The sequence below is a fragment of the Eutrema salsugineum genome, unplaced genomic scaffold, assembly GCF_000478725.1.
Source record: "Eutrema salsugineum unplaced genomic scaffold, Eutsalg1_0 scaffold_2, whole genome shotgun sequence".
Classification (NCBI taxonomy): domain Eukaryota; kingdom Viridiplantae; phylum Streptophyta; class Magnoliopsida; order Brassicales; family Brassicaceae; genus Eutrema; species Eutrema salsugineum.
The window spans coordinates 3,993,807-4,006,365 of NW_006256829.1; the positions used below are offsets into that span (position 1 = coordinate 3,993,807).

Genomic DNA, 12,559 nt, shown 5'->3' on the forward strand with positions numbered 1-12,559 from the left:
TGAGACGAGTCTCTTCCAACAATTAAACGATGATGAAGATGAACACAATGGTTTACTGAAAACTTCAAGTCACAGACCGTAAATGGATCAAAAGTTGTGTTGTGCTCCATACTTAGATTATGATGATGAGAGCATAGGTGAGTGTTGAACATAATAATGGTCTGCTTCCTGGTAGTGTGAATTGAGTAGTTCGTACTTTAGGGGAAGTTTCAGCCTAAAGAAAAGGTAAGCAGTGAAGAACATTCGATTGATCACATTTCTCTGTATGTAATTATGTATGATGTTTAAAGTAACTAATGGTCTCGTCGATCTTGTTTAAGACCGTCCTGGACAAGAAACTGATCCGAATCTAACAAGAGTTTACATCTTGAGTCCAATTTCTGATACTATACGAGATTCCTGAATTACCAAGTTGAACATCTGATGTTTAAAGATGATTTTGTAATGTCATGGAGATACTCATCGCCAGGTTTACATATACTTTTAATTTCATCATAATTTCTTTGCAAAATAATAGCAAATAGATAGAAAGTGACAGTTTGTAACTTGCAATACACAAACGAAAGTCAGAGATACACACCATACCAGTTCCGTACACACCCATCAAACACATGGACTGGGGATTCACATTCACTTATTTAAGGAGTTACCTTGGTTAAACCGGGACTCTTATCACGTAGTCGTGGGAGCTCACTAAAGCCTGGAAAGCAAAGCAGAAAAATAAGACATCTTTCGAACAAATTACAATAAGCAAAAGCAAATTATGTGTCTCAAGATCAATGCTCGAGACTACTCAATAGACAAGAAAAGCCTAAGCAAGATGTAGAATTTTGTGATGTGTTTACCGCCTAGAAAGCTCAGGTATCAGATTAAACATCGTGAAGGTGGTTGAAGCCCTCCAACTGCTTGAGGTTCTCCCAGGCTTTCTCCAAAACCTTGGCCTCGTAGACCTTCTTGGTCTCGCCATCAGCTACCTCCACAGTGAGATGGTGCATTGTTCCTGCCACAACCTGTGTTTTTGCACCAAGTAGCCTCCTGTACTCCAGAGTCACGTTCTGCATACATAAAGAGACCTCAGTGTCTTCATTTAATCAACACAAGAGCTCAAATTCATATATGATTCAGAGGCAATGAATGTGTTCTAGGTTACTGAATTGAGAAGAAGACCACAACAAGCAAATCGATTAAGAACCAGTTTCTCAAATAAAATCCTGGAAATGGTTTTCTTCAAAAACTTTTGCACCCCAAAAATAACAATCGCCCAAAATCTTCCAATCAATCTACGTGTGAGGAACAGAGTTCATGAATTACAGATAAATTTGATCAAATACTACAGAAGCAAAATGATCCGATTGCTAAATTCCCTGGCAATATGCCGACAAAAGCTACACCCAGTGAAGCGATTTTCAATTTTTTCATTCAAGTTTCCCTCTATGAATGAACGATTTACCATAAGATCGGACGAGAAACTACACAATTTGCTATTAAAAACAAAAATATCGACTAAAAGGATTTAAGGAAAATGAAGGTAGTGAGAGCTGAGCGTAGAAACGCACCTCCTTCTTGTTATGCTCATCGACAGCGAAACGAGCGAGGGACTCGACTTGAAGATCATTAGCATTCGCATCGATATCGCTAATTCCTCCGACGACTGTTCCTTGATCCGCCATTATCGCTTCTTCCTTTCTGATTTATCTCCAAATAATTGATTCGTAGATAAGTCTCTCCTCTTCTTTCTTCCGTGTAAAGTGTAACTATATATGTATCTAGAGGGATTCGTTAAGCGCGTTTTTTTTTTGTCCTTGAAGAATAATTCTTTTCCTTTGATTAATTAAATATTATGACTCATTGTAGCACTAACTAGAGAATCTTCTTTTTTGTCGACATCTTTAAGATAATCTAATTTTTAGCTTAAATATGATTAAGATAACTTCGACTTTCTTCACAAATAAATAAGCAATAGCAAACAATTTCTAATCAATCTGGTCGATAGATATAGCCGGTTACATTTAACCGGATTTACAAGCATGAGTCTGCAAAGACGACTTTTTACATTTTCTAATTTCTTGGACAAAAGTAAATTATATAAAAAAAAACTGCTCAAAGAGCCTTAATTCCACGGAGGAGAAGACGATCGGTGCACAGAAGAAGAGGAACCATAGTTGAGGTCGAGATTATGAATCTGTTGCATAAGTTGTGAACGTCGTTCCTTGAAGAAATCCAGACGAGTGGTTAGCTCCATTAGAGCTGCAGATGCTGCAGGAGGATGATTATGATGATGTCTTGCGTAGTCCATTACCTACAAGACCGTATAATTACACAACACAATTAGGATTCTCAAGTTGTAAGTTTGATTTTTACAAGCAAGAAATGAGAAACACTAACAGGAGAAAACTCTTCCATTGGAATGCCCAAGGATGCTTCATTCAAGCTCGGTGAGCCAGGTACTTGTCTGTTGTTTCCTCTACCGTTTCTCCAGTCTGCTCTTAGGCTACTTTCATCCTATATGATTCGATATAAGTGAATAAAATGGGGTCAATGGTTGTTTATGAGATTCCTCGGTTACATAATTTGATATTTGTACCGTTCTTTGATTTCTTTCTTGATTAACGAAAGCAAGAATGGAATCAAAGTCCTGCTGAAAAGACCTCCTGCAACATTGTTAAAGTAGAATATTATATCTCTTACCGAGTTTACTTTTTAGTCATGATATGACTTGTGCTTGAAATAGAGCTAAAACCAGGTGGAGCGTCTACTAAACTCACAGTTGAGTATTGTGATTCTGGAGAAATTGGTGATGGCTTTGAGCGTCTGGGAGTGAGCTTAAGTGATGCTGGCGCTGCTGATTAAGCTGATGATGTAATTCTGCAACTTTCTGCTTCAATCTTGCGACATCAGCTTCAGCAAGAGCAATCTCCTCAAGCTCAGCCCTTGTCTTCACATTTATTGTGATGTTAGAACCAAGGAGAGCAAAAGATATAACGGTAAAAGTGTAAACAAAAACTGATTTCTCAAGCTAAAATTATAGACTGACTTTAGAATCCGCAGCTTGTGAGCTAAATTGTCCACAAGAAATGCTTAGACCAACTTCAAGAGCGGATCGGAGGTCTCTCTCAGCTTGCAGTTGCTCTTGTAATCTGCCCACCTGACAATTTCACAAGGAAGCTTGGTCAGCAAAATGGATTATTTATTTTCCCTCAAAATTATACAGACAAAATGGAGAATAGAAATACGAGATCTCAAGAGAAGGTTTATATACATCTTGTTCAAGTGCCAACCGACGTTCATGCAAAGCTTGCTTCCTTCTCTCCAAGCTAGCTTGTAATACTGCATTTCCCTTAGCCTGCAGTGGTCGACTCAATCAATACAACAACATTATAGAATCAGCATAAAATACTTCAACTGCCAGAACAAGTACCTCTTTAGCGATTCGTTGCCGCAGCTCATCTTTCATGAGCTCGAGCCTCTGTATAAGAAGCCTACAAGCAGTGAAGAAGCATTTTCATAAGCGTAAGTCAACCTCACAAGAACAGAGACAAGTCATGTGCTGAATTCCAGGGAATTTATTTCCATTCAGGATAAAGTATCTTACTCGTCATTTTCTGAGTTATCAAATGATCCTTTGCCAGGTGTTTTTTTGCCCTGCACACAGACACACAGTAAACAAAGATATGAATTGAGCTATGGCACAGAATTATCACTTTTCATGCCAGCAATGGAAAACTTACGTTGCCTCTTCCCCAGGACGAAGAACGCTTCGCATTGACTGTTGATAAACCAGTACTTTTACATGCAGGTTTCTCAGCTGAAGATGTGTATCTAGGGCCAGTGAGAGGAGTAGTGGGATTGACTGATGGGATAGCCTCTCTTTCTGATTGATAACAATTATCAGTAGGTGATACGCTGGAAATTTCTATATCTTTAATTGGTTCTTCAATATGTCTTTTCACTCTAGTGGGCAAGTCTGTACTCTCGGCTGAACAATGAATGTCTCTAGGAGACTCGGCATCTGAATCTTCAACACCAAATCCCTGAGAGAAAGCACTCAAGGAAAGAATAAATTAGGATAGACTTTCTAGCAGCTTTAAATATTACAAGTTTCGCTAAGAATAATTCTAAAGTTCAAACACCAATAGACTACATAAGGCGTAATGATAAGAAGATAGAAGCCAATGGTTGAAGCAATGCATACAAATGGAAACGACTTCAAACACGATTGCCATAATTCAGAACTCTGAGGTGTACTCGGACATGGAGGTATGGAGCAGTGGGATAAGATGGGAAGAACATACCTTGTAGTCATATAGATCACTGCCAGTATAATCACTGCTCTCACTCGGTTTTCTTCTCAGAAGAACATCATTATCATCATCTGTTTCCTCTCCTGCTATATTCAGATTATGCAAGTCAGGACGTTTAACCTCTATGTCCTCTTCATCACTTGAGTTCTCAGGCCCACTGTCGCCAATATGAGAATCAGTAGAAATGGAGCATCTTTCAAGATCTTCATCCTGCAAATAAATAGCTGAGCATATAGTATTGTGTTGCAGCAGATATAAATTAAATGATCGAATGACATCTCACATTTATCATATTCCCATAATCATCCAAAAGGGCTGTGACAATGGCTTGAGCATTATTGGCGGCATTAGCGGCAGCAAGAAGCTGGGCAGAGTTATCTCCCAGAGTGTCAAACCCTTCTAGATCACATTCTCCAGCCAATAGAGGACGTAAGAGCAATGGGGACATACAAGCAGCTACAGCAGATGAAGTCATTCGGTTCTCACAGGAATGAGAGGTGATAGTGTGCATCATCTTTAGAATCCTACAGAATACAACCCACACTGAGAATAGAGCTGTTTGAAGTAATCTATTCCAAGCAGGTTTCCATAAGAGCACGACATACTTCCCATGGCATATGCATTCTACTGTAGCCTAAGCAGTTTTTTAAATAATTTCAAAGACTACATCTGAAAGCGTACCGCAGTAGTAGTCGCCTGTTTGGTTCTGGAAAAGTTTCAATTATAGCGGAGCGCAGTGATTGAACCCGAGCTTCTTTATGATCAATTTCTATAGAAAAAAAGGTAAGAAGCGAGTAGTTATATACGCACATACACCAAAGTACAAACATAGATTCCATATACTCAAAGACTTACTATAAGCTTCCAGCAAAGCAGTGCAGCACGACGCTGGAACTGGAGAAGAAGGCAACTGCCGCAGAACATGCTGCAGATACAATAACATGACACAAATATTTCAACACAATAAATCAAAGTATAAAACTGAAAATTATAGTTGACACACATTATAGTACCTTAACACAGTCTCCAACAACATGCGGATCCTCTTCAAGACTGAATTCTGTCTTGCCTAGATAAGTAAATTTGGAACATTTTCATTTAAAAAGAAATTTTTAAGAGAAAGGTAATACGGGAACTGAGGGTCCATATTTACAATATCAATACCTTGTTCGTATGCTTGAACTCTGCGTTCTACCTCCTCAACATCTGCAGACTGCCTTAAGATTCCCTCTACTTTGGTTCCTGCGCAGACAAAAAAGGTGCACGATAAAAACAAAAACATTATATGGGCAATTAGAGACAAAAACCCACTTCTAGAGTAGCCTATATGATGAACTAAGAATAAGTAAAATATATGGCACTAAAGATAATAAAAAATCAACTTTCTAAAGGATAAACAACAGAGAATAATGCTAAGAGATTTAGAACATAAAATGAGGAAACTAATTATACAAGGAGGCCAATACTTACCATAAGTCTCAAGAAATTGAAGTGCTTTCTCAAGAAACGATGGACTTCCATCAATTTCTTCTAGAGCAAGCAAAATTGGTCTTCCAACAACCGAAGACTTCAATGGTCGCTGATCCCTCCCTGCATACCAGGTTGTGAATGATGTGAATATGAAATATGAAGGGAGCCATAGCAGAGGAGCTAACAATAATAAAATAAATGAGAACTAACATGAATTGAAGGACCCTTCAACTGAATCGTTAGCTTCTGTTCGGAATATTCCATTTTGACCAATAACAAGTGCTGCATTAGGAGCTTGTGCAAGGGCTTGCTCAAGAGCGGCCTTCCACTCATACAAGTCGTCCAATGTCTCAGCCTACGTGAGACAAATAATTAGCAACTCATAGAAGCATAACCCAGGAATCAAATCTCATAAAGGGGGAAGAAAAATTGAGTCAGCTACTTAAATATATAAATCACCTTGAGGGTGAAGGCTCGACCATCGCGCCCATCTGGGAATAATACAGTCAACAACTTCTTATCCTCTCTCACTACGACACTGCAAACGAAGATGTTAACACACGCTAGAAATTTGGAGATATTCTTATGAACAATAACCACAGGAAATTTATACCTCCCCGAACTGTTCAAGTCAATGCCTCCAAGAGTCAAATTTACTTCACCTCCCTTTTGCGGTAATGCACTCTGTCAAACAGTTGAAACGATGAGCTAAAACTATAAACTATAAAATAGTTCAAGAAAAATGGGAGTTGATAAATCAAGATCCTTCTAAACTCCTAGCAAGTTGGCGCAACAGACTGATACAAATACCTAGAAATATAACTAGAATACATAGCATATGAGGAAGGGTTTTATACAAATATCCTGCAGGACTAAAAAAAATATCATTTATCAGTCCTCTACCAATATTAAGGCCCTTGAATTTGCAATATTTTTAGGTCTACGTTTTCTTTATCCTAGGTTCCAAAAGATCAACAGCAGAAGTATTATATAGATAGGAGAAAGATCACATCAAAGGATCGCAAATACTGACTGGATCATTTTTGAAGAACACCAAAGAAGTTCGGGTAAGGATAAACCAACGCTTCTTCCAAGATGTCCAACCAAGTCCTGCCAATCACAATGCCATAAAAAATTAGTAGAGAAGAAGATCGTTGTAGCTAAGGAATCAAGACTGCTACACAATGGGTCGAGTTGCAGAGTAAATAATCTTAGAAGAACGGGAAAGTCACCTTTTGATGAAATGAAGAGAGGACCACTCTTGTAAACCTGACAAAAAAATCATTGTGGAATTCAAGAAAGGATTATCGCCAGTCGCTTTACTTTGGAATTGTTATACAAATCAAACCACTCAAGCTCATATAAAGAATATGGCCAGTGTTTCAATCCTCAGCAATCAGTGAACACAGCTATAATAAGCACTAAAAAAAACCCCAATACTACACCTAATAATGTTCAGAAATACTATTTATTTCTTTAGTCTATTCTCTGCGGTAGATTTAGGAATATAGCATCAGCTTAAGCAACAGATACAAAACGAAAAAAGGATTTCCAAGAGAAGCTAAGCAATATAAATGATAATGTGCAATTAAAGGAAAAATGAACCAACATTCCCTATAAAGATAATAAGAATAGCTAGTCTCTAATTGGGGATTTGATATTCATTTACAGTTGACGTGGTTTTGACTAGATCGAGCTGATGAGTTCGAACCACAGAACTCCCACAGAACTCTCAAGAATACATATATTCACTTCTAATTCAGTTGCTCCACCTCGGTCTCGACCCAATACAAATGTTTGAGCAAAATCTAATCTTTCAGAGGAAAAAAACCGTACTTGCTCAGTGTCACATATGCCTTCAAATACGAAACAAAAAGCACTAATCTTTTATCTCATCAAAAATTCCACTTCTCCCACAAATCAAACAGATGATAAGAACCAAACAGAAATCAGAGTAGAGACTGTATCTTACCGTATTCAAAGCTCCAACTTGTGGACGCTGCATAGCCGCTAAAGAAGCCGCCATTGCAAAATTACACTAAATTTAACAACAAATGTTGCATCCAAGAAGATAAAAAAAAAAAAACCAAATTGCTTCCTCTCAAGAAACCCCCAGGAGACGAATCAAATAACACACATTAGCCCGAGTCGATTGCCTCGTTTACCACCATTTCCTCGCCAAGCCTCCTTCACTATTCAGGTACTTCGATACAGAGGGATTAAACTAAAAGAAGAAGCTATTGGTCTGACCTACTTCAGCTACAAGAGAAGATGAGTGAAGAGGGGGGAGACAGAGAAAAGGGTAATAAGGTCAGGCACAAGACGGTGTAGTTTGGTTCTATGCATCGGGCCAATCATAAATCGCCACGACAAAGACATTTCTTACCCTTTTTCCTTTTTGTCGTCTCACAGTATATACTGTACATGAGAAAATAAAACATCTAACATTTTTTATTTTCGAAAAAAAATCTCAACATAAGAAAAATAGCTAAGGAAATAACTCTAATTTCAATCATCCATCGTGAGATTTTTTAAGCACGCCACACTAGTCCTCTTAGTTTAAGCACGCGACATTAATGTAACTTTCCATAATTAACGTTAATCATAGGAAACAACAGAGAAAAAAAACATACAACATCTAATATGAAATATAATACAGTACTATTGTAAACCGATATAACTGAATACAGTATTAGTAATCGTTGAACAATCTATATGGATGGGAAAAATTCGAGAAATGATCACTTAGTTGTTATCTTAATTCATAATATCTGTGATCGAAATTTTTTTTTTTTTACAAATTTGTTTGAAGATAAATAAAATAATGTATATCTTAAATAAAAAAGAGTTAAAACTTGGAAATAGAGTTGTGATGCTGTTCTTCACTCCAATTTGGAAATAGATATGAAGTGCTATTGAAATTTTCTTCTTTTGTGCTATTTTTGTAAGTGCAAGTTGGACTTTAATTTGGCTTTTGATCTTGTATGCAAAAATTGTTCAAAAAAAATATCAAAAGCCAAATTAAAGTCCAAGTCAGCAAGTCACTTCCGTCTCTTCCGTCTCCCTCCCATTGCCTCGTTTCAATCACTCTCTCTCTCTCTCTCGTCTCTCACTCGAGAGCCTAATCTAATCCGGTAACCATGGCAACGACTTCTCGTCGCTTAACCACCGGTTTGATCCCGTCGATCAGCTCTGTCCAATCACATTCCACCAATCGACCTCAATCCATCTCCCTAATCCGTCGAAATCACCACATCGATCCTCGTCTACCGTCGACGATCGCTCCAAGCTCCAGGCGGTGGTTAATCGAAGCGGTTCCACCGGCGAGATCCTGGGATGGATCTGACGACGGAAGAGCTGAGTCGTCGGAGATTAAAAAGCCAGGCGCGTGCGGTTACGCGATCAGCGACAACGATATCGAAGGGAGTAGCGACACCGGAGAGCGTGTGAAGACGACGGAGATATTGATTTGGGCGGTGGCGACGGCGGCGTTGGGCGTCGGGAACCGCGTGATGTACAAACTTGCGCTGGTTCCACTAAAGCAATATCCCTTCTTCCTCGCGCAACTCTCCACCTTCGGGTATAAACCATCTCCGGCCTCCTTTGATTTCTCTGTTTCTTTTACTGACGTTAATTTAATTTTATCCGATTATGATGATACACTACGCTTAATCTTACAAATTAAATCTAATTACTGAATAAGGTTTACGTATTCCTAGTTTTATGCATATATTTGGAGTTAGTAATGCTAAAGAACAGTTCCTAAGTCCGGATTTTTGTGCTGGTTAGCAGATTTTTTAGTTATTTTACACAAAAGAAGTAAATAACTGTCAACATTTTATTGTGAATGGAAACTTAAAATGTAGTTACAAATATTGTATATATTCTTCGCAATTTACTTGTTTACTCCAAAAATGATCTCTGAATTGTTCTGAGGTGTGATGTTATAAGTTTTGAAATTGCAAGGGGAGATACGAATAAACTAGAAACATTGTTTTTTTTTGTTTTTTTTTTTTGTTTTTTTTTGGAACGGGTCAGAGTTGGGTTGTAGTCTATTTCATGTTGGATACTTCTTCTTGGGACATTATTGTAGGCGCATATCATTTCTCCACATGCCATAAATAGTTAAATACTGTACACATTTATCTTTTCTCTTTTCTTTTAGGTTGGGCAAAACATTAACCTTTTTATTTAATTATTCACGACTGGTCGAAGTTTTTTAGATTTTTATACTACCATCTAACTGTTTTCATAAAAAACGCTTTTACTTTATAACCATTTGAAAAATTATTATAACTACGGAATGCCTTTTCTAATGAAAAAATGTTTTTGTGTAAAAGAAACTTTCAGCACAAACCATACGCACTGATTCATTTTTCTAATATATGCAAATTCAATTCGTTGAATATGTTTCAAAGGAAATACTTGAATATGCTAGAGGGAGAAAAAAAACACAACGTTGTAAGTTGGTGGAACCGAATTATAAATTAGAAAGGGAAAAAAAGGTGGTGGAACCAAATTGAATAAAGTCCGTCCATATCATTATCCGCCCCTTAGCAATCTCTAAGTAATATTCTTATGGGGTCCTATTGGCCTTACCCTTAGAATTGATTAGTAGAATTCCTAATGGCCCTACTACTAGTAGACTAGGCCCTACTAGTAGTAAACTACTAGTGTGAGTGTAGATATACCAAACCAAGCTGGACCAAACCATTCCAAACAAACCGATTCTTAAATCTTAATAGTATGTCAACAAAATGTTTGAATTGAGGAATCTAATTATATGTTACATGTGCTTATGCTCTCGTATTCATTTTCTTTATTGCTTATATTTTGATCTGAAAACATCTTGTTCTATATATCGAACATTAATTTACAGAAAAAAAGAGAGAGAAAAAACATTCTTCTTTGGCTATTTCCTTCATGTAGGTATGTAGCTGTATATTATTCAATCTTGTATTTTCGATATCGTGCTGGAACTGTTACAGATGCGATGCTCTCGGTGCCAAAAACGCCATTTTTCATTGTTGGCGTCTTGGAGGCTTTAGCTGCAGCTGCTGGGATGGCAGCCGCAGGTAACATCACATTTATGCTAATGTTTAAGCATTATATCCTTAATCAAATTGGGTTTACGAGGGAGTGATGAGAGTATTATTATGAGAATTCAAGTTATGAAAGGAACTTTATCATCTTTTTTTTTTTTCATTTTCTCTACACAGCTAATCTTTCGGGGCCATCTACTACAGTTTTATCTCAGGTTAGTAGTTGTGAAAGTATATATATCTTTATTTGCCAGACAATGTTTTCTTGGATTTCTTGCTAACTAATAAAGGCATGATGGGTGTGGTGATATCAAGTTCCAGGATGTAGTAACATATCCCCTTTTGTTTCCATGCAGACATTTCTTGTCTGGCAAATTTTCTTCTCCATCATTTTTCTCGGGAGGAGATATAGCGTAAACCAAATACTTGGATGCACTCTTGTAGCTCTTGGTGTAATCGTCAGTGTGGCAAGGTTAGATATGCTCGGTCCGTTTGCTCAGACATTAAAGGACAGAACAGGAACCACCAATCTTGTTTTTGCATCTGCAGTGGATCAGGTGCTGCTCATTCATTGAAGGAAGCCGGAATATTTTGGATTCTTCTTATGGTCCTTTCTTTCCTGCTTCAAGGAGCAGACACAGTTTTAAAGGTCCCCGTTATTCACCAAATTGAAAGCTATTTATATAAATTATTCTCTTTAATCTCCGATTCATTTTTCTTATAGGAAGTCATCTTTATAGATAGCCAAAAACGATTGAAGGTATATCACATATTCCCAAAATCTTCATCTTGCGTTAACAGAGAATTTTTTTTTTTTTCTTTTTTTTCTGTATTTGAAATACTGAAAAATCATATGTTTTTACTATCACAGGGTGACTCACTCGATCTTTTTGTAGTGAATTCATATGGTTCAGCTTTCCAAGTAGGTACTCTTATACCTTTGTTCTCTCTGAGACCTGACTTGCATTGCAAGCTAAGTTAATCATTCTCTCTGTGGTGGGTTTTTGCCCAATTAGGCCATCTGCATCGCCTTGCTTCTCCCATTTCTTTCAAAACTTTGGGGCATACCGTTTAACCAACTCGGTAGCTACCTAAAAGATGGCGCGGTTTGCTTTCTCAACATCGGGACAATGACAATAGGATGCGATGGGGCTCCGTTGTTGCCTCTGTTGTTTGTGATAGTGAACATTGGCTATAACATTGCGCTTTTAAGACTACTCAAGATTTCATCAGCGGTGGTTTCTTGTCTCGCATCGACAGTGTCAGTGCCAATTGCAGTGTTCTTGTTCACAATGCCATTACCTTACCTTGGAGTTGCATCATCGCTTCCAAAAGGGTTCATGGGAGGAACAATGATACTTGTGTTGGGCATGCTTCTTTACAGTTGGACACCACAAGGACCTAACCCTACTCCTACTGATACAGTCATTCCTTCACCTCCTCCTACGTAGAGAGGGTTTTAATCAAGGTTTTTCATTTTATTAAGAGATTGGAGAGATTTACGAAAACCTGAAGAACATAATATACCGATCTGAATATCCTATTTTAAAATTTACATTTTTATCATAGAACAATGATTTTTTTTAAAAAAAAGTTAAATAGGCTTAAATTTCTTATCTAATGTGAGAATCCCATAAATTAGAATCATTGGTTTTACCAAAGTATCAGATATGATGAATTATAAAAAAAACTATGTGCTACATGTCAGTTTCTTATGAAATTCGTTCAATCATATGTATAAGAGAG

General features: G+C 37.5%; 3 protein-coding genes across 3 annotated transcripts; 1 reads left to right on the plus strand and 2 right to left on the minus strand.

Moving 5' to 3' along the window:
- Positions 1-434: 434 nt before the first annotated feature.
- Positions 435-1,804, minus strand: LOC18019267 (cysteine proteinase inhibitor 1). Its single transcript, XM_006399668.2, has 3 exons — positions 1,557-1,804; positions 846-1,055; positions 435-700 (listed from the first exon to the last, which is right to left on the minus strand). Exons 1-2 carry the CDS (start codon positions 1,668-1,670, stop codon positions 870-872), a joined length of 300 nt encoding a protein of 99 aa, XP_006399731.1. The 5' UTR covers positions 1,671-1,804; the 3' UTR covers positions 435-700; positions 846-869.
- A 117-nt stretch (positions 1,805-1,921) lies between these two features.
- On the minus strand, positions 1,922-8,063 carry LOC18019268 (rho GTPase-activating protein 6). The gene is made up of 22 exons (XM_006399669.2): positions 7,744-8,063; positions 7,004-7,040; positions 6,805-6,881; positions 6,385-6,455; positions 6,231-6,309; positions 5,982-6,126; positions 5,772-5,891; positions 5,466-5,543; positions 5,315-5,370; positions 5,157-5,226; positions 4,983-5,070; positions 4,585-4,825; positions 4,293-4,511; positions 3,729-4,031; positions 3,593-3,642; positions 3,419-3,479; positions 3,260-3,343; positions 3,035-3,145; positions 2,766-2,935; positions 2,585-2,651; positions 2,386-2,502; positions 1,922-2,299 (listed from the first exon to the last, which is right to left on the minus strand). The coding sequence occupies exons 1-22, from the start codon at positions 7,795-7,797 to the stop codon at positions 2,111-2,113; spliced, it is 2,487 nt and encodes an 828-aa protein (XP_006399732.1). The 5' UTR covers positions 7,798-8,063; the 3' UTR covers positions 1,922-2,110.
- A 748-nt stretch (positions 8,064-8,811) lies between these two features.
- Positions 8,812-12,381, plus strand: LOC18017282 (protein CLT3, chloroplastic). Its single transcript, XM_006399670.2, has 8 exons — positions 8,812-9,351; positions 10,701-10,846; positions 10,991-11,028; positions 11,170-11,285; positions 11,363-11,462; positions 11,538-11,573; positions 11,685-11,735; positions 11,830-12,381. Exons 1-8 carry the CDS (start codon positions 8,912-8,914, stop codon positions 12,262-12,264), a joined length of 1,362 nt encoding a protein of 453 aa, XP_006399733.1. The 5' UTR covers positions 8,812-8,911; the 3' UTR covers positions 12,265-12,381.
- The last annotated feature ends 178 nt before the right edge of the window (positions 12,382-12,559 follow it).

Bases quoted from the DNA above. Each gene is read 5' to 3' on its own strand.
- LOC18019267 (XM_006399668.2), bottom strand. From the start codon at position 1,670: ATGGCGGATCAAGGAACAGTCGTCGGAGGAATTAGCGATATCGATGCG. The intron at 1,056-1,556 runs GTGCGTTTCTAC...TTATGTATGCAG, and splicing joins ATGAGCATAACAAGAAGGAG to AACGTGACTCTGGAGTACAG.
- LOC18019268 (XM_006399669.2), bottom strand. From the start codon at position 7,797: ATGGCGGCTTCTTTAGCGGCTATGCAGCGTCCACAAGTTGGAGCTTTG. The intron at 3,480-3,592 runs GTAAGATACTTT...CACTGCTTGTAG, and splicing joins GATAACTCAGAAAATGACGA to GCTTCTTATACAGAGGCTCG. The intron at 3,146-3,259 runs GTATATAAACCT...TGAAATTGTCAG, and splicing joins GGTTGGCACTTGAACAAGAT to GTGGGCAGATTACAAGAGCA.
- LOC18017282 (XM_006399670.2), top strand. From the start codon at position 8,912: ATGGCAACGACTTCTCGTCGCTTAACCACCGGTTTGATCCCGTCGATC. The intron at 9,352-10,700 runs GTATAAACCATC...TCCTTCATGTAG, and splicing joins GCGCAACTCTCCACCTTCGG to GTATGTAGCTGTATATTATT. The intron at 11,574-11,684 runs GTATATCACATA...TTACTATCACAG, and splicing joins ATAGCCAAAAACGATTGAAG to GGTGACTCACTCGATCTTTT.